The sequence below is a fragment of the Talpa europaea genome, assembly GCF_964194135.1.
Source record: "Talpa europaea genome assembly, chromosome: 5".
Lineage (NCBI taxonomy): Eukaryota > Metazoa > Chordata > Mammalia > Eulipotyphla > Talpidae > Talpa > Talpa europaea.
This window is the reverse complement of record NC_140071.1, coordinates 120,668,543-120,689,197: the sequence shown is the minus strand read 5'-3', so window position 1 is coordinate 120,689,197 and position 20,655 is coordinate 120,668,543. Positions and strand designations below refer to the sequence as shown.

Sequence of the window (20,655 nt, the reverse complement as noted above, 5' to 3'; positions counted from 1 at the left end):
GTGCCATCCAGCGCACTGACACAGAGAATGTTATTGTGCCAGCAATTCCCATTGTGCTTCCCCTTTCCTGTGCATTTCATGTCAGTCACCTGAGATACTCTCTTCCCTGACCATTTCCTGACACCCTGAACCCCACATTGGGGACCATCTTTTCCTCCACTAAGGTGCCCCTCTGGCTGCAGCCTAAACACAGTACTTACTTTCTCCTCTTAGCACTTATGACTGCAACAACTATTTACCCTGATTTCAAGTGCTCTATCTCTTAATTCTGGTTTAAGAAGTATTTTGGCTGTGCCTAAAGCTAGTACCCGTCACACTACCCTTGAGGCTGTATGTTTCTATTTAGATGATAAATTCCCTGACATAGTATAGTGTCATACCCACCTTTCCATGCTTAATGTTTCTTGTACATGGTACAAGATATGTTTTTGGAGGAAGAATGGGAAGAAGGAAGAGTATTCCAAAATTAACATTTCTGAAATTATTAATATGTTGATAATTAATTGATACATGTGTATTAAAGCCATGTTATATTAACTCAATGGATCATTCAAAAATCTAATAGCTGAAATGATAAAGTTTTTAGAATATAACACAGGAGTATATATTTGTAGTCTTGGGGTTTTTTTTGCATAGAAGAACTGGGGTGTAGGCCAGAGTTGGGATAGGGATGCAAGGATTCACCAGAGACAGAGTGGGGAGCAGAACAGGCAGATTTACTGAAATAAACTGGTAAGGGGAGCAGTGGGCAAGGTAGGAGAGCTCTTCTGTGCCATATATGGGTTAGCTCCCTGGCCCAGAATCAAACTCAGGCTGTAGCAGTGATAGCACTGAGACTTAACTCCTAGGCTACCAGAGATGCCCTTTGTAGTCTTGAATTTGACAATGATTTATTGCATATAACATCAAAAGTATAAATGATAAAAAAATAGATCAACTGGACTATATAGAAATTTAAAATATTTCTCCTGCAATTAATGGCGCCTTCAAATTATACATTTGTAGGGGACTTGTATCTAGACTATAGAAAGGACTCTGAACTCTGTAATAAAAAGATAAACAATCCAATTAAAAATGCCTAAGATATATATATGAGTAGATATTTGTCCAGAGATATACAAATGGACAATAAGTGCATAAAAAGAAGCTCAACATTATTAATCTTTAGAGAAATGCAAATCAAAACCACCATGAAATATACCTCACACCCTTATGAATGGCTGTAATAAAAGAGGAAGAGAGTGTGGCACTGATAGGGAGAAATCAGAAACTTCATCCATTGCAGATGGAAATGTAAACTCGCTGGTCACTTTGGTAAACAATTTGGAAGTTCCTCAAAAGAGTAAACATTAAGTTACCATAGAGCCAGCAATTATACTTCTAGATACATATCCACGAGAAATGGAAATGTATGTCCAAACAAAAACTTTGCACAAATGTTCATAACAGCATTATTCATTAGAGACAAATGTTGCAAACACCTAAATATCCATCCGTTGTTGGCTGGATAGATAAAATGGTGTATATTCATACAATGCAATATTATTCAGCCATAAAAGGGAATTAACTATCCATGCATGCCACAACATGCCTGAGCCTAAAACATAACCCTGAGTGTAAGAAGCCAGTCAAGAAAACACATGTTATATGATCCCATTGATATGAAATATCCAGAACAGGCAAATCTATAGAGACAGAAGGTAGAGTAGTGGCTGCTTTGGACAAGGTGATGATTGGGTGGAGTGGGGAATAAAGCTAATGGATATGGGGTTTCATCAAGAAGAAGGGAAGCTCAAATTAGTTTGCAATGATGGTTGCGAATACTGTGAGATGTACAGAAAAGTCATAGTCTACCATTTCAACAAATGTCACCTAGTACATTTCTAGATGTACTGGTTGCTCATATTTTAGGACTTTATTGAAAAAAATGTGCTATAGATTATTAATTACATTAAAATTCCACCGACTTCTCCCCAAAATGTAAAGGAAATTACAAAACTAAAATGAAGACTCACACTTGTTAAAATCAGAAGCATGAAAGTAGGTAAAGAAAGGTTCTCCCATGGTGGCAGAGCGGTTGAGTGCTGGGCTGCGAAGCTGCCCGCAGCCTCTGCAGCGCCGGTTCAATCCCTGGCCACCGGCGAGGGTCCCACATGGCGCGCAGACCTCTCCTGTCTCTCCCGCTGCTCCTCTCAGCAGTGTACTTCAGTCCTTCTGCCTGTTCTGCTCTCCACTCTGGCTCTGGTGAATCCTCTCACCCTCCCGCTTTTCTGACTGTACCCAGTGCTTGTATAAATAAATAAATAAATCTTTTTTTTAAACTTTTTTTTTTTATAGAGGCATGTTTTTATTTATTTATTTATTTGCTTGTTTGTTTGTTTATACATGCACTGGGTACAGTCAGAAGCGCGGGAGGGTGAGAGAATTCACCAGAGCCAGAGCAGGGAGCAGAGCAGGCAGAAGGACTGAAGTACACTGCTGAGGGCAGCAGCGGGTGGCAGGAGAGGTCTGTGCGCCATGTGGGACCCTCCTCTGGTGGCCGGGGAGCAGCCGGGGATCGAACCCGCGCTGCAGAGGCTGCGGGCAGCTTCGCAACCCAGTGTTCAACCGCTGCGCCACCGGGGAGGCCCAAATAAATAAATCTTAAAAAAAAAAAAAAAAGGTAGGTAAAGAAAGACCATGGAATGTGAAATGAGACTTGATTGCTTATATACTGCATCATTTTTCTCTTCTTAAAGATTCTTTCCTACCCCAGATGAAAAGGCTTTGCATGTAGCCGATTCCTTCCCTGCCAGTGCCTCTGGCCTCAAGAACGCGGTCTCCATTCCTCTGAATATGACTGCAATTTGTATTTCTGTTGCACACCAGTCCGCCACCAGCCGAATGACTTATGCTTAGCCAGAGGAAGGGGCCAGGATTTCCTTCCCCAACATACTCTTCCCATTTGTGTGTCTTCTGATACATCAAAAAGAACCCAGAACTTTACTGCCTCTGTAGGGGCCAACTGGCTCCCAACTATCTGTCCTATCCCACAGACCAACAGGAACTTAGTGAAATAACAGTCATTGGTGGGAACAAGTCAGGAGCACATCAGATAATCTTTGTGCAATGTGGTTGCTTGAGAAGATGACTGAAAGTGTTGTCCAAATGACAACACTTGCAAAATTGCTAATGTACCTTCAATCCTTGGGATATTCAAAACTTGGGTTTCCCAAACCTTGCAATTGTTATTCATTTCATTATAAATTTACTCAGCAAACACAAAATGAAGCTTATAGTTGAGTTGGGGTTACGGAGAAGACTAAACCTTTCCCAGCTTCTGTAATATGTGCTAATTAGGGAAGCCAGAGAGTATTAGGAGCCAGAGGTGGGAGATATAACCTCTACATAGGAAATGAGAGAAGAAGTTTACATTGCTTCATTAGAGAAGAAGTAATATTTAAACTGGGTTTTTTTTTTTTTTGGTGTTCCTTCGTTTGGTGAATTTATGTTTTTTTTTTAATTAATTAATTAATTTTAAAATAAATTTTATTTTTATATTCCCCATACAATTGCAACCTCCTTATTTTGACCCCAATCCCTCCCCTCCCTGCCCCCCACCCCCCATAGAGTGTCTCTGGTTCATAGTTTTTGTTGATTTTGATTTTCACTTTCTTATAGTTATTCTTTTTCCTGGTCCCTTATTTAAGTTTTCTAGATTCCTGCTATGAGTGTGACCATCTGGTATTTTTTTTTTCTTTCTGGCTTATTTTGCTGAGCATGATCCCTTCCAGCTTCATCCATGTTGCTGCAAATTGCATGTGTTTATCTTTTTTGAATGCTGAGTAATATTCCATGGTGTATATGTACCACATCTTCTTGATCCAGTCATCTATGGCATTTGGGTTGTTTCCAAAGCTTAGCTATTGTAAACAGTGCTGCTATAAACATAGGGGTGCAGGTACTATTTGGAACTGATGTTTCTGTGTCCTTTGGGTAAATACCTAGGAGTGGAATTGCTGGATCATATGGAAGCTCTATGTTTAGTAGGTCCAGAAATCTCCACACAGCTCTCCATAGTGGTTGGACCAGTTTGCACTCCCACCAACAGTGCAGAAGAGTCCCTTTTTCTCCACATCCTCACCAACATTTGTTGTTGCTAGTTTTTTTAATATGTGCCATTCTCATTGGTGTGAGATGGTATCTCATGGTAGTTTTGATTTGCATTTCCCTGATTACAAGTGATGTTGAACATTTTTTCATATGCCTGTTGGCCATTTGCATTTCCTCTTCAGAGAAGTTTCTCTTTAGCTCTTCTGCCCATTTTTTGACAGGATTATTTTCTTTGTTGTTGTTGAGTCTCATCAGCTCTTTGCAGATTTTTGTGATCAGTCCTTTATTATTAGTGTTGTGTGCAAAAATGTTCTCCCAGTCGGTGGGGTTTCTCTTTGTTTTTGTTATTGTCTCTTTTGCTGTGCAGAAACTCTTTAATTTGATGTAGTCCCAGCTGTTTATCTTTGCCTTCACTATCACTGCTTTGGGTGATGTGTCTGTAAAGATGTCTTTGATGTGCATATCATGTAGTGTTTCACCTATATTTCCTTCTATGTATTTTGTGGTTTCAGATCTTATGTCTAGTTCTTTAATCCATTTTGAGTTGGTTTTTGTGCATGGTGTGAGGTAGTGGTCAAGCTTCATTCTTTTACATGTAGCGACCCAGTTTTCCCAGCACCATTTATTGAACAAACTTTCTTTGCTCCAATGCATAGTCTTTGCTCCTTTGTCAAAGATTAGTTGACCATAAACTGGGTTTTGAAGGATGAATAGAAGTCTGCTATTCTACAAAAGGGTGAAGAGAAGTCTGTGGAAAAGTGAAGTTAGAGGGAATAGTAATAAGTATGTGAAAGTGCTCAACAATATAAAGGGGTTTTGTATACTCAGAGGAGGAATTGTGGACAGACCTAGAATAAATATAAGATAGGATAGACTGGACATGAAATGTAGGTACTGGATCAGTTTGCAAAATATCTAATAGTGTATTAACTAGTTTCAACCGCAACCATGGATCAACAGGCAACCAGCAAAGTCTCTATACAGAAATGGTTTGCTTTTTAGGAAATTTCAAATTACATTTGGTAGCAGTAGACACTTGATTGATTTCTGCTGTGCACCAAACACAAATATTTGAGTAAAATGGCATGCCTCTCAAGAAGCAAAATGTTCCCTATGCTTGTCTTATGTCTTACTGTGCCCATCTTTACTTTGCACCCTTCACATGCACATCTTACCTTTCCAAAATTCTCTTCCAAGTCACTCATTTAGAACTTGAAGTTATTTCACATAGAACTGGTAGTGTTGTTCACAAAGTTTTAGGGAGCCCATACCACATCTGAGATAGTCTTAGTCCCACTGCAGAAGCCAGTCCTCTGAAGGGGTGTGGGTTTAGCTGGGCACCTGTGGTAGAGAGAGTGTTTGATAATAATATTGGATTTAATGGGAAATGGATTCAGAATTCTAGTTAGTCACCTTAGGAGTTGACCTCCTCTTTCTAAACTGTCAAAGGGCCCCTTCAGCTCTTGGCTTTTCCACATCACCCTCAGGATAGCAAGTGTGATGGGGCAATAGGAGTTAAAGGCTAGACTTTGGCAAGGAAGCATTGGCCACAGCTGCAATAGAGCGGTTTGTCCTTGGAGCTTCTTACTGCCTCCCCTTTGTCGGCACCCTCCCTTCCTTCCTCCCCATCCCCAGCTTTAGAGACTACGCCCGTGGGGACCTGCCCTCCCAAAGAACTAACATTATTTCATTCCTCACTTCTGTCCTTTTGCTCTCCCAACTCCCAACTATGCACCGGCAGGATGCTGGGAAGGAGAACTGAACAATGGTTGACTCATCGGATTTCTATCTAGGGGATGGGCTGGGGTGGAAATCTACTTGGAGGGAAGAGATGATAATAATAGCTGCCATTTATCAAGTGCGTGTTGTCCACCAGACCTGTGCTAAATATATTACATACCTTATTTCCCTCTCATACTGATGAATAGTTATCATTGTGCCATTTTACAGAGGAGAGCATTGAGGCTCATACATATTGAATCCTCAAATAGCTTGTCTGATGAGTTTCTGAGTTGGGGTTTGAGCCCAAGTTTTCATATCTCAGGAGGCTCCAATTCCTCTTGGAATGTTATGGACCCTAATCCTTGAACTCTTGGTTCTGTGCACTTTTTGCTGAAGCAGTGTGGAGGATAAGGGGCTGGCTGCTTGTCCCGCTCAAGTCTGCATACAGAAGCTTTCAGAGCTGCATAACAGCAATTTTACATTTCACATTTTCTCCCATCATTCTGACAGTAAACCCAGCCATACCAGGTTTTAGCTGTGCAAAAGAAATACTAATTACAATCATTTACAAATAATTACTATGCAGCACAATGAAGATTATACATATTATTGTCTGTGTCAGAGTCATGTCCATCCCCACTTTGTTTGGTTATACTACATTTTGTTCATGTATTGCCAACTTACACAGCTCGGTGTCATCCTAAACTTGTAGCTTATGAAAACACGAAGACCCTTGCGTGAGAGGCATGGTGGGAAAGGCAGTTTGGGGTGAAGGGACTCAGTTACCAGGAGAAGGCATTTAGAGGACACCCAATGGGCATTCAGGAGCCTGGCAGTCATTGGTCTAGGGAAGTAGCATGGCCAAACCAGGTTGAGAGGGGGTCATTTAGGGTGCAGCAAGCAGTGTGATTAAGATGGCAGAGACTGGTGGCTGGGGAGTAGTTGTTGAAATACAAGAAGGTAAAACATCAAGGTTCAGAAATTTCAGTTTGTACTCCTAACTCTGACACTCAGGAATTCTGACCTTACACATATGCTACTGACAATTTCCTTACTAGGATTATTTTATTTACTTTTAGATCGCTTCTTGTCCAAAAATTTCATAATTTCCCAACAGCAGGAATGGTCGTGCCAAGGTGGGGACTATGAGAGAAATTGAAAATGAATCAGAAGGACTCTAAGATGTTCAAATATTTGCTATATGTCCCCTCCCCCTGCTTCTAAATTATTTCATTAGGGTTTTTTAAGAACAGAAGTGATATGAAAGAAGAGTTTTTTTCCTGTGGCAAATGTAGGAAAATGAAAATGGGCCCATTTGTTTATACTGTTCTAAATCTGAGCTCTTCCCCTTCCTGCTCCCTTCCCAGCAAAACCCGGGGAAAGGATGTGTCCAGATGTTTAATTTTTCATGCTAGGATAGGATCTTTTCTTGGGTACAGTTTTGGCAAAGTAGGACCCCTACTTATTGGAAAAGTTCCTCTGGAGAGGTATAAATAGTTCAGATAATCCTGGGTGCTGAATGAACAAATTCTGGAACTCTCCGTGTTCTAATACAGTGGAAATGTACTTATCTTACTCTTGGGGAGTCCAATTTTGGCAGCAGGAAAGGGTGGAGATGATTTAGACACAGGTAGTTCAGGGACCCCAGCTCAGAGAGATTCCATTCTCAGCACATGACTTCTAAGGTCTTTCTTGGTGTCAGCATCTAACTAGTAAATGAAGGAGGGAAGAGAGCATGGAGAATTGCTTGAGAGGCTTTAGGGGCAAGTGAGGTGTGATGTATATATTTCTCTACTCACACCCTGTTGACCAGACCTCTGTTCCATCACTGTAGAAAATTGCTATGCAGGGAGGAAAATGTAGCCTATCCGTAGCCTAAGCCAGGAGGTGAAGAGTCTCTGCCATGGACGCTCAATTAGAATAATAACAGCTTCCAGGGGTGTAATGTAGAGCTTGGCGACTCTAGTTAATAATACTGTATTATGTGTTAGAAAGTTGCTAAGAAAATAGATTGCAAAGGTTCTCATCAAAAGAAAAAAAATCACAACTATGTCAGGAGATGGATATTAACATAAATTATTATGGTAATCATTTTATAGTATATACATGGATTAAATCCTATTAAACACCTTAATTTAGAACAATGTTATATGTAAATTATATATCAGTGAAACCAGAGAGAAAGTAATAATGGCACTGCTAAGTCCTAGAATTCTGAGTCAGTCCTAACTTCTCAGATTTTCAAGTCTACAAAGTCTTTCTAAAGTACTTGTGATATCTTCGGTAGTAGTACTGTGATATCTTCTGATATGAAAGATAGATAATATTAATTAGTATTGACTATAATATAAATGTTAAAGGTAAGAGTCTTAAAGGATTGCAAAATTCAGCTTATTCTACAAGTCATTCAATTCATAAATTCAAATCTATTATTCTAAAGTTTGGGCAGATAATTCCAAAGTTCAAGGCAGATAATTAAATAGACTATACTTCACACATTCTGGAGATGCATAGCCCTCCCCCACCCAGACATTTGGTAGATATTAATGATGGTAATTTTCATTCCATCACTATTTTGTTCATATAAAATCCCCCTTTGAATCATGTTCAGCGAAATAAGTCAGAAAGAAAAAGAAAAATACCGGATGGTCTCACTCATAGCAGGAATTTAGAAAACCTAAATAAGGGACCAGGAAAACGACTAATTAATACAAAGTAAAATCAAAATCAACAAGCAACTATAAGCCAGAGACACACTACGGGGCAGTGGGGGGGAGGGAGGGTCAGGGAAAGGAAAGACTAGAGTCAAAACAAGGGGGGGGGTGCAATTGTATGGGGAATATAACCAAAACAAAAATGCATACATTGTGCAAAAATGAAAAAAGATGTAAGAATAATATATAATAAAATATTTTTAAAAAAATAAAATCCCCCTTTGGTCAGGTTTCACTTTTCCCTACATTTTAGTCAATTTTTCGTGACCTCAGAGGTTACTAACTTTCTTACTTTTGCCAAGGCAAATGTAAAAGGAAATCTTTAAAAATAACATCTGTAATGGGTTTATGGTAAAGGTTAAATTGATCTCATGCTCAGGTTCAAAAACAGATACCATGTTAGATTAAATGAAAGTACACACACATTTTTCTAAGGTACATAGTTAAGTTCATAAAGTGATCAAGGAAACCCCATAGAAAAACATCATTGAGACAAGTTAAAGGGGATACAAAGTAGGTGACTTTGGGATCATCTTGGCCTATTGCAGCTGTACAAACCAAGCAAATGAGATGATGACGTAATCTCTCATTGCAAAGAATGAAGTGGTTTCCCATGTGATTAAGCGTGACCTCCCCAGCTCACCAGTCAAGGTCTAGAGAGCTTCTCTGTTCCTCTCAAACTTTAGAATAATAGATTTGAATTTATGAATTGAATGACTTGTAGAATAAGCTGAATTTTGCAATCCTTTAAGATTTTTACCTTTAACATTTATGTTATAGTCAATACTAATTAAGTTGTTTGTTGGAATACTTCCAAATGCCTGCATGGTCTCCTGTGTATCCTTGGAGGCAGTTTTAATTTTAGTGTTGTGCCCTTGAAGAGCTATTATATTGGCTGCTAGAAGAGTCAGCCTAAACAGAACCTCTCTGTCCCAGAGTAGTGATTTGAAATGTAAAAAAAAAAAAACCAAAACTACAGATAGAAACACATTTCTTCGGTTTGTATTTTATAACTATTCAATGATGATTAAGAGGCTACCACAAGCTGGGTATTAGGTGTTTCAAAGTGTTATAACATGCAGTCTGTGGTCATTCAGAATATCAGCATCATTCCTGAGTCTCTCAGCAGTGGATTCCTTAAAGAACCAAATCTTTAATCTCTTAACAACTGTATCCATAGACCGTGTGCTGAGCATGTCTCTAATTCACCTTCTCAAAAACTGAGCATGGCGCATGCACTAGGTAGTATCACAGGGAACCACATAGGTGCACAGTTCTGGTCTCTCTGTAGGTTTTAAATCTATTAGGTATCTCGACCCTTAAGGGAGAAGCCTGGGATTTGCCCTGATTTCCTGTGTACCCCTGTACCCAACTTCGGGCCAGACTGTCATGCAAGTTTGATAAATATGTGTTGAGTACATGAAGGAATAGAACAAATAACCTTACTTGAACTTCATCCCAGTGAATTTTAGATTTTGAAGTTAAGAGTTTAGTAGACAGCACTTAATTTCTATCCCAGAAGAGGCATGTCTTTTTATGTACTGCTTTTTTCATAATTGAGGATCATCCAGATCATAACTTTTCTTCCTGTTTCTAGTTAGTTGTCAGACATATATTAAGCAAGCAGTACTTTTTGTGGACTTGATTCATTTAGGTAAGTTTTTTTAACTGAAGTTGGCCGGGGAAAGAAAATAAGTAAAATTTACTTTAGTCTTTGGCAACTCGCTAATGGAAAAGTTGAAACTAAAATAACTTGAACCTTCCAAGCAAATGTGGACATACTCAGTGTGCTATCTGAATGTGACTATGCCAAGTGACATTTACAAAATGCTATAATGCATTGTCCCATTGCCTCCTCCCCAAAATCCTGGATGGAAGGTGAGGTTTTTTAAATCCCCATTCACTCACTCATTTGTTCATTCATTCAGGCTCATTGTTTTGATTTTATATTTTAAATTGTATTATTTTTTATTGAGGTAACTTACAGCATAGTGTATATGATCAAGGGAATAGGTTCACACCTCTTTACATGTATACTATCACACCACACCCTCCACCAAATCACCCTAGTGCTCCACCGTGGTCCATTATAAATCCCCATTTTATGAAGGGGAAAATTGAAGCCCTGATCCAGGGTTTTCCCGGTAGCTTAGCTAACCATGTGGGGTTTACCTATTAAAACCTGAACAACTGGACCTCTCTGATGGCGCAGCGGTTGAGCGCTTGGTTGCGAAGCTGCCCACAGCCTCTGTAGCGCCGGTTCGATTCTCGGCCACCGGGTGAGGGTCCCACATGGCGCCAGACTTCTCCTGCCGCCTGCTGCTCCCCTCAGCATTGTATTTGGTCGATCTGCTCTGCTCCCTGCTCTGGCTCTGGTGAGTTCTCTCACCCTCCCGCTCTTCTCACTGTACCCAGTGCTTGTATAAATAAATAAGTAAATCTTTAAAAAAAAAGAAAAACCTGAACTACTTACTCCAAATTCACTTCACCTTCCTCTTCAAAAATCTGAGTATTATGTTCTTTGTGATGTTTTATTATTATGTTTCATTATACACATGATTTTTAATAAGCAAAGGTTTTCTATATGCATATAGCAAATTAATCAGATTATCTCAGTCTCTGGGTTTAAAATCTTCTGATGCACTTCCAAGTACTTTTTATGTAGAAAATTTACCTGGAAACAAATGCTGCTTACACTGTGATGTCCTATGAGACTTCATAGGCTAGAGTCCTATGAGACTAGTGGCTAGAAGGAGGCTTCCAGCCACTCTGCTTGACCACAGTAGCCCTTGAATAGACCAATTCACTCTTGCCTCTGGGCCTTTCTGTTCATTGTTCAGTCTGCCTGAAACAATTGTCTTCAGTTTCTCCTTGGATAATACCTTTGTATCATTACACTTTTTTCCCCCTCAGATATTACATTCCCAGGGCACCCTTCTCACCATCCAATTCAAGTTCCATCTTCATGACCTGTTACTATGCTGGTCTTCTTAGCCCCTAGGCTGTCTGGAATTATTTTCTCAACTATTGACTGAATTATTTTGTGCTCCCCTGAGTATACCACCTGCTCACCTGCACCAAAATAAGGTCTAAAGGGCAGGACCTTTGCTTGTCTTGTTTACTATGCCTTCCCTGGGCCTAAAATAGTATGCAACACATAGAAGGTACTTGATAGATAATTGCAAATAAATAAATATCTGAAATAGCTCATTCTGCTTAGCTCCCATATTTTTCATACTTTTGATCATTGTTATATGGAATGGTATAATGTTATTTTGTTGTTGTTGTTGTGTAGAAGTGTGCCAGTGTTCCAGAATGTCTTTAGATGAGTACAAATATCATATGTCACCAGATGGATTTCTATCCATAGGTCTTTTGGGAAGCACAGACCACAAGTGAAAATTTGATGAGGTTCTACTGAGTGTAGAGCTGCTAGCAAATGAATGGTCATCTCCATTCCTCTAGAATTCCTCATGCTGATACTGTACATCTTCATAGACAAAACTAGGGCTAAAGTGTCATATAGTAACCATCTTCTAGCAGACAACCTCTTCGGTTTTCCTTTTGTTCCTGCTGAGGGTCCATAGTCTCCCATTTTACCATTTTATTTAGAGAGTGGGGTTTTGGTTTTTGTCTTCTTTCTTTCTTTTTTCTTTTGAATTGTGTTGGTAGCAATGTGTCTGGTAGTGTCTGGTAGCAATGGTAGCAATTGTGTCTGGTAGCAATGGTAGCTTATTTCCTTAAAAAATTGTAAAATTATTAGAGCAAGCAGTTGATGTAAAATGCTATGAATTGAATTCATATAAATAAATGCCTCCACACAGGATACAGGCTGAAACTACACTTTCTAAAGCACAGGGTAGTGCAATGAAATGACCGCTTTAAGAGATGAGGACTGTCTCAGCTGCAAGGCACTCGAGTTGTACATATCTCAGGGAAAGTATTTGCACCTGTTTGGAGATCAGGAAGTTGGGGGATAATGCATCTTCCATTGTAATGTCGTCATCATTGCTTTAAAGCATATCATCAATAAGTACTTGTTGAAAATATTTATATTTTAATTTATGTAGAAGGGAAATTTTGGTTTTAAATAAAATTGCAAGTGAATATCTTTGACTTTTAAACATAGCTGCATTGTTGAATTTCTATATAAAAGTCCTAAGTTTAATGCAAAATACAAGATAAGCAGGTGCTGGCCATGTCTGCAATGTGAATTCAATGTTATCTTTTGTAGTTGTGTACTGTAAACTTTATACAGAACTGGGGTAGTGTTTACCAGAAAGATACCAGCTGCCTTGATCTTGAAAATATTCCAAATATTTAAGGACTCTTTGGCTTTTAATTTTTTTCATTTGTGATTAAGCTGCTGAACAGCTATTAAGCATTTTTTGTTGCTCTCTTAGTTAAAGTCTAGCATTATAGCTTTTTTATTTTACACTTTATGTGACAGGAAAGATTTCTGCTATTATAATTCTACAAAGAATGAATATAATGAAGTATTTAAGACGTTAAATAGGCCTAAAAGAGGAATTGGCGGAGTCATCATTATTAAAAATACTAATATAATTCTTGGATATAAAAGCCAAAAAGGGCAACTCTTTAAAATAGCAGTTTATATTTATTAACTTTTTGGTAGGGTGTTTGTTATTTTTCTACTTAGGCTAATTAGCAACAAAGGGGATCTGGTACCAGGGGATATGGTAGCAATGGTAGCTTATTTCCTTAAAAAATTGTAAAATTATTAGAGCAAGCAGTTGAAGTAAAATGCTATGAATTGAATTCATATAAATAAATACCTCCACACAAATGACAGAGAATTTAGGATGCACCAGGCTGTGTGCTAGCTTCTTACATTTAAACCTCAGTGATTAACCATGTGATTAGATTTATTATATTTCTACATCACAGCTGAGAGACCTAAGGTTAACGAATTTGCCCAAAGTAACTCCCGTAAGCAAGGGCCAAGGTGTGCTTTTGATTCAGTCAGTTGGACTCCAGAGCTGAAGCTCTCCCCTTCTGTTAGTTCCATAGCAGATGTTAAACAGCTGTTAAAAAGGGCATAGGTCCACGTAAGGCACACTCTCCAAGGTAAATTATTCAATCTCCAAGATATATTGTTAAGTGGAAAAACATGATGTAGGACAGCACATAATATATGTTACATGTCTTCTCCTTCTTTTTAAAAACTATATGCATCTTAATACATTTTCTCTGGAATGTCTTTAAGGTCATCTTCAGGGAATAATCTAAGACCCTGCGGGAACTGGATGACTTGACACACATTTTACTGTATATCCTTTTGATTCCTAAAAATTCAGTTTTAAGTGACACTGTCAAGAATTAGTGAGAAAAGTAATTAATGTATCTGAAGAATTTGGTGCCTTTAAAAATGTGCTTTGTTTATTTTAGCTATAAGATATAGAACATAAAAACTGTCCAAGAGAGCAGGCTGACCCAGGGACCCTGGCTGCCGGGTCTGACTGTACCCATCATCAGCTCCAGGAAGTTACTAATTCATTAGCAAATCTCAATTTTTTTCAGAGTTCAATAAGAAGAGTGAGCAATTTGCCTTCCATCTTGAAAAACCAATAGTTCCAAAGCAAATTATAGAGAAGCACTTTTTTAAAAAATTTAAGCTCACGGTTAAAACTAAGTGGGTTCATAAAAAGAGCGCCATCTTATCTTTGGGTGGGCAAAAATGTACACCTCCACTTTTGATGTTACCAGTGGGTGACAACATGTTGGAATAACAGTCACCATTACCAAGAATAGACAACGAATCTTTGAAGAGAAAGGAGTACCTTGTCTGTCATAAGGGACATGGCTCAATAAATTAATGTGTAATGTGTCAAAGCTACATTCAGGCTGAATTCAAGACTTGTTACTCAACTATTTCAGAGAATTTCTGTAGATTCTTTGATTTGTAGAACTGTATCATGCATGAGTTCTTCAGAATTTACCATAATCTTGGGTTGTATTAAATTGTAACAGAGGTTGCATTAAATTGTAACAGAGGCTATTTGTTTTTTGTAAGAGGCCAAATAATAAACACTATATGCCTTGGGACCCATACATTCTCTGTCATAACTATTCAATCCTGCTCCTGTAGCACAACAGCAGACATAGACAATACTTAATGAATGGGCATAACTGTGTTCCAGTAAAACTTTATTTACAAAAACAGGTATTAGGCCAAATTTGGTCCATGGGTCATAATCTGTTGACCTCTGAGTCATAATAAACTCCTCACCTAAGTTTCTTTTTGCATTGTATCCGAAATAAATTACCTGAGTGCCTCTTTTGAATGTGGAATAAATGCTTCCATTCCATAACCTCTTACCTTCAGTTATTTCTTATGAATAACTTAGTTTGCAAAGGCTACATTACACCATGTCAGCCTGGTGCCAACCATATTTTAGTTTTACAAGTTGCCTTCCTTACTTCTTTTCACTCTAAACTGATATTTCCTGATGACAAGCAGTCACAGTGTTTCTCTCTGCATTCCCTTGCTTGTTTTACCATTTTTATATGAATTCAGTTCAACCTTTACCCTCAAAATGTTTAGCTCAGGTATCTTTTATACCTAGGGAATTGTGGTCAGCGTTGTTTAAAATCATCAGGACATAATTGGCTAACCTTTTGCTAAGCATTTTCTTTCCTTCATAAATGAAGCTCAACCACATTTAACAAGCCACTCTCCTCAAAGAACAAGAAGGTCTGGAGGTAGAATTAGTCTTGGCAAATTATTTGCAAAGATAGATGTTGGTCTCTGAACTTATTGCATCCCTAGAGAGACCTCTGCCTTAGCCAGGAGAATTGGGAACAAAGCTTTGCCTGTGTAATACCTGGCTTCAATCCTAGACAATTCCCTCCCACCTTCAATCCAGCTTACATCCTTGTCCTTTTCCTTGAAGCAACTTCCAGTCTGCTTTCTGCTCTCCCAACTTTTCCAAACTCTAAAACTTCACCTGCCCTGGACAAACTCAATGTTGGCAAAACTCTTCACTTATATGCATGAAGGCTCATAGATTACTGAGATTTACAACTTGCTTTAAATTCACTGCTTTTCCTATTCAGCAATTTAGCTGTAGCGCCCAATAAAGGTGATTTGTGTGATCCATCTTGCTTTATGTCTCACTTGACATTCTGCCTTTTTCATGACAGGTTGCTGAATGCTATAAAGCCAGGACTTGTTAAAAAGATCAATAGATTGCCTACCCCCATTGCAGGATTGGTGAGTATCCAAAATTGAGATTTATTTTCCAATATTCCTTTGCTCTAACCTAAGGGTCATGACAGTCCCATTTATTACAGTTCTCTCCTGCAATATATATTCCACTTGAATGGGAGCGCATTGAATCCATTAAACTGAGAGGTCACTTAAAAATGAAAGATTGCAGTTATGTCTAAATGGCATCTTAATCTTTGTTTGTAGTTTTCCCATGAGTGATAAAGACCTTCGTTCTTAAAGAAGTAAATTTGTTTTGGGGTGAGAGGCTGATAATTAGGTTGACCCCAAGGGAGGAATGTGATTGTAATTATGATTTTCTCATTTCAGTTCATCACGGCATGGTTCTGGAATGGAGGGGAGGGGAGGTAGAAGGAAAGAGAATTTTATGATTAACTAGCAGCACTTCCATGATAAAGTACTGTTCTCCATCTTAACAATCTACTTTCATAAGTGCCACTATTGTGCACCAACTCTTCTAAAGACCTACTGGAGCACTGAGGTTTGATTCTAATGTCATTAGGAGAATTATTTCCACAAAATCTTTGCACTTCTCAAACTACCCATCTAAAATAGATAAAAGTTCGTGTGTTCACATGTGGTCAGAAACGGAATTTTTTTCCTTGCATTTTTAGTTTTATAATTCTTGGCAACTAATTTTAATTGTTTATTTGATGTTGCCTTTTGTGTTAAAAAGAAAAGAAGTGGAAGGTCAGCAAGGCAACCGAATCTAAATCCTGGAAGGAACTTGACACATACACGCATGCACATATGACCACAGATGTGTGCCCAAAAAACTGAGGATGTGACCTGGTAAATACTCACTGTTTCTATTGTGACTGCCTTCTGTGTGTGTGGTCTTGCAGAAAACAATTAGAAAAATGTCAAGAATTTAGGCAGGCTCCTACGTAGATCTTATTGATTGTTGTTCTAGAGATTCTTAGCCATATCACAATGACTAATTGAAATTAGATGTAATAGCAACCACAACTAAAATCCCAACTGTGTGAGAACCATGGGGTTCTTGGTAATGAGGAACATGATTTCAGTGAGTTACATGAAATGGATTTTTTTAAAACTGTAAGAATTACTATTTCTGTGGATGCATTTTTTCCCACATACTTGTTAGTGATGAGTTGGTGATTAGTCATTAAAATCTTTACAATTCCATTTTTCAAAATCATGTAATCAAGTAAGATAATACATAAAAAGATACAGCTAGGTAAACTTGGATGGAATTGATTCCAATAATTTTATAAAATAAATCATCTGTGTATGTATTATATAGTTATTTTTAAACATTTCATTGCATTCATCTCATCCCAATGTGAAGGTCATGGTCTTAAGGATGCTGACAATATCTATTAGCCCCATGTCTGTGACTTCTGCTGACCCTGGAGTTCTGGGACTTAATGTTACAGGAGCAAAACTTGCAGCACAAGGTCAAGGAAGGCCTCAGTAAAATCCATACAACAGAAGAAAACAGTTCTGAGTCCAGCCATTGAGGAGAAAAGGGTTTTGAAACCTTAATTTAAAATATGAATCAGCAATAATATTAGTAAAATTAAGGATTTGGGACACAGGCATTGATGTTTGTATTGTGTCCTATCACAGAAGAAATGTTTTGTTTTGTTTTTTTTTGTTTTTGTCATAGAAACTTTATCTTTTTACCAACTATGTGATTAGAGGGATGGAATTTTCAGCCCCAGCCTCTGGAGAGGAGAGAAGGGCTGGGAATTGAGCTCAGTTGTGGTGGCCAGTGATTAAATGAATCATGCCTATGTGATAAGGTCCCGATAGAACCCCTCAAAAACAAGGGTTGGGAAGTTTCCAGATTACTGAGTCCGTAGAGAGTACTCCTTCCTCTTACCTTGTCCCATGTATTTCTTTATCTGGCTGTTTATATGCATCTTTTTATAATATCCTTTGTGATGAACTGATGAATATAACTAAATGTTTCTCTGAGTTCTGTGAGCTACTCTAGCAAATTAATCCAACTGGCAGAAAGAGTCTCAAGAATTTCATTTTATAGCCAGTTGGTCAAAAGCACAGGTTACAACCTGGACTTGCAATTGCCATATGAAGTGGGGACAGTCTTGTGGCACTGAGCCCTTAACCTGTGAGATCACACACTACCTCCTGGTGGATGGTGTCAGAATTGAGTTTATTGCTTGGTGAAATTGAAAAAACATACCACAGAGTTATCTATAATCTAAAAAAATATTCTCTTAATATAGTTAATTACTGCCCATTCCCTAATGATTGCTGAATCTACAAATCTGGGCAAATTCTTACATCTCCTCTTCAGATCAAAATTTCAAAAAAACATTTGGGGTCCTGGCAAGAAACTCTACCCTCTCCCTATCCTACACTCCCTTCTGGTATGTTCTTTCAATGCTCTCCCTTCAAACCTATTGTCTGCTCTCTTTCCACACTCATGTTCTTGTCTATCATCATGGCGTTGGCTCTTGATAACATTGACCCAAATCAGCATTTCTCACCAAGTTGTTTTTCCTCCTGAACTCCAGACCTCTTGTTCCATTTACTGGACAGCTCCATCTGGATGTTCTACCAGCACCTCAAGCTTAGCATATTCAAATAAGACTTAAATGACTGCTCCGCCCACTTATTTCCCAATGTCAGTAAAAGCATCACAACCGTGCAGTTGCCTTACATCAGTTACCAGAGAATTTGGCAACTTTTTCCAGTCTGTCTACTTGTCTGCATTTCCTTGGCCACTATCCCAGAGCAGGACTTCTCTATCTCCTGCCTGGGTTGTTACTGTTGACTCGCAGTTCCTCAAACATTATGGGCTCTTGTGTGTGATGCCTTTTCTCATGAAACTCCTTATGAATATGATATTGTCCCCTGCTCATCTTGACAACATCCCATTTAGTCATCAAAACTCAAGGTAAAACTATCTTCTTTATAAAACCTTCATTGTTTATGGTCCACATGATCTTTCATTATAGAACACAGTTAACATCTCCTGGTTTAGGAGAAAATGAGGTAACATATTAGAGAAATGAAAGACAGCTGTGTTACAATATGCTTTAGGGAATGAGATTTTGAATGACTACTCTTGACAGATGGAAACTAAAGGCATGCAATAGTGTAGTATGCTTGTTAACACCTTGTAGTTTTGTGCAGTTAATTGGCCAATACTTCTAATGGGATGAGATGGTGTAAAGTGTACTATTGATATACTAAGAAGTCACCACATCACCTTGATATAATATTTAGCAACATATTTAGCCTAAATCCAATTCTGAAAAAACAAGCAAACAAGTCCAAATTCCAAATTGAGGGACATGCCATAAAACAGCTGGTCTGTGCTTGTTAGCACTGTCAGTGTCATTAAATATACCTCCTCACCCCCAAAAGGCTGGAAAATTGTGACAGATGAGAGATGACTAAGCAGATATGTCCACCAAATGCTATGTGTGACCCTTGACTGATAAAAAAAAAAAAACTTAATAGACAATTTGGGACAGTTGGGGAAATTTGAACGTGGATGGAATGTTGGATAAAAGTGTTCAGTGTTGAGTTTCCTTCGTGTGATAACTGCCTTGTCAGAGACAGTTGTCTGTGTTGAGAGTACTTTTGATCTTAACAGGTACATATGCTGGAATATGTAGAGATGCAGAGTCGTGATGTATGCGATGAATCCCCAATTATTCAGCCAAAAGTGGTCTATGTATATAATTTGTAAATTTATGCATATTATGCACATACAGCTGGAGAGAGGGAAGGGGAGGAAGGGTCATTGGTAAAATGTTGAATCTGCATGAAGGGTAGACAGTTGTGTAACTATTCTTGCAACATATTGGTATTTTTTGCATATTTGGTATTCTTGCAACATATTGAAATTTTTCAATATAAAAAGTTGTAGATTAATAGAAATTAATTATTCTACCTTTTGAAGGGGGTGGGTGACCTCAAATAAGCATTAAGTTTGTTTTTTTATTTTTTAATTTTTTTACATCATTGTTCATTTTTAAATATTTGCTTCCCCCCCCCAACCCCCCAGGTGTAGTCCCCATAGAGTTTCCTTCACCTGTGCAGCATTAAGTTTGATAATGGCAGAGACCATCATGGGTTGTGCGAGTGTATTCTTAGTGTGACATTTTCTTCCTCTTCTATTTGTGGCAGTTAGAAGAAAGTCTCAAGTGTCATCTATTAACTTTTAGGTTGGTTTGTACTTTGTTGGGGGCCATTAGCATTGACCATCTATTGAAGGTCGTTGGTAGTAGGGACCATTCAGACCTGGAAAGAGTGGCCCTGGGGGGTTTTAAGCCAAGGAACTCAGAACTGTGTGTCTTAATGACCTGGTGTTGAGAAGTCAGTCTGTTACAATGGCCCAGTTGCTTGACTTGAAGATAAATAGAGAAGTGTGTTTTCACATAGCAGTCCCAAATTATAAACAGGTGTAGATTTGCAAAGGCATGAATAGGTGTATTTCAGCCCCTGAGTTGAGCTGTGGTTACAGAGAATTCAGGGGTGAAGGTGTTAAAACAAAGTAGTCAAAAATCATTTCCTGGCAAGACAGCAAAGCCCCTGGATCTCGGTCTGCGTTCCTTCTGTAACGACTGCTGACATATGAAGCCGCATGCTGACTGCCTGCAGATGCTGCATTCTTTTTTAGGTGTTAGTGATACTGTTAGTTGTTGCCAGAGAGAAAGATTCAAATTGAGGTCTTGGTGTACCCAAGACTTTTTAAAATCACTGCCCTTTAGTCTGTATTGCACAACCAAGTCACATCCTGAAACTCAATTTAATGGGCATTAGAGATCATGCTAAATTTTGTTTCATTCCAGAACCATAGACTTTGTGCAGGAGACACAAATGTATGAAATCCTTGCTTAAAAAAGGAATTTGGGGATTAAGCTTTTTCTTACC

General features: G+C 38.5%; 1 protein-coding gene across 11 annotated transcripts in view; it reads left to right on the top strand.

Moving 5' to 3' along the window:
- LIMCH1 (LIM and calponin homology domains 1) overlaps window positions 1–20,655 on the top strand; it is a gene marked incomplete at its 3' end in the record, with an annotated part of 306,641 nt that overhangs the window by 132,006 nt on the left and 153,980 nt on the right. For all 11 annotated transcript variants that reach the window (XM_084233757.1, XM_084233752.1, XM_084233753.1 and 8 more), the window contains exon 3: window positions 15,693–15,762. In XM_084233757.1, the coding sequence (XP_084089883.1) occupies window positions 15,693–15,762 (70 nt within the window). The remainder of the gene's footprint in view (window positions 1–15,692; window positions 15,763–20,655) is intronic.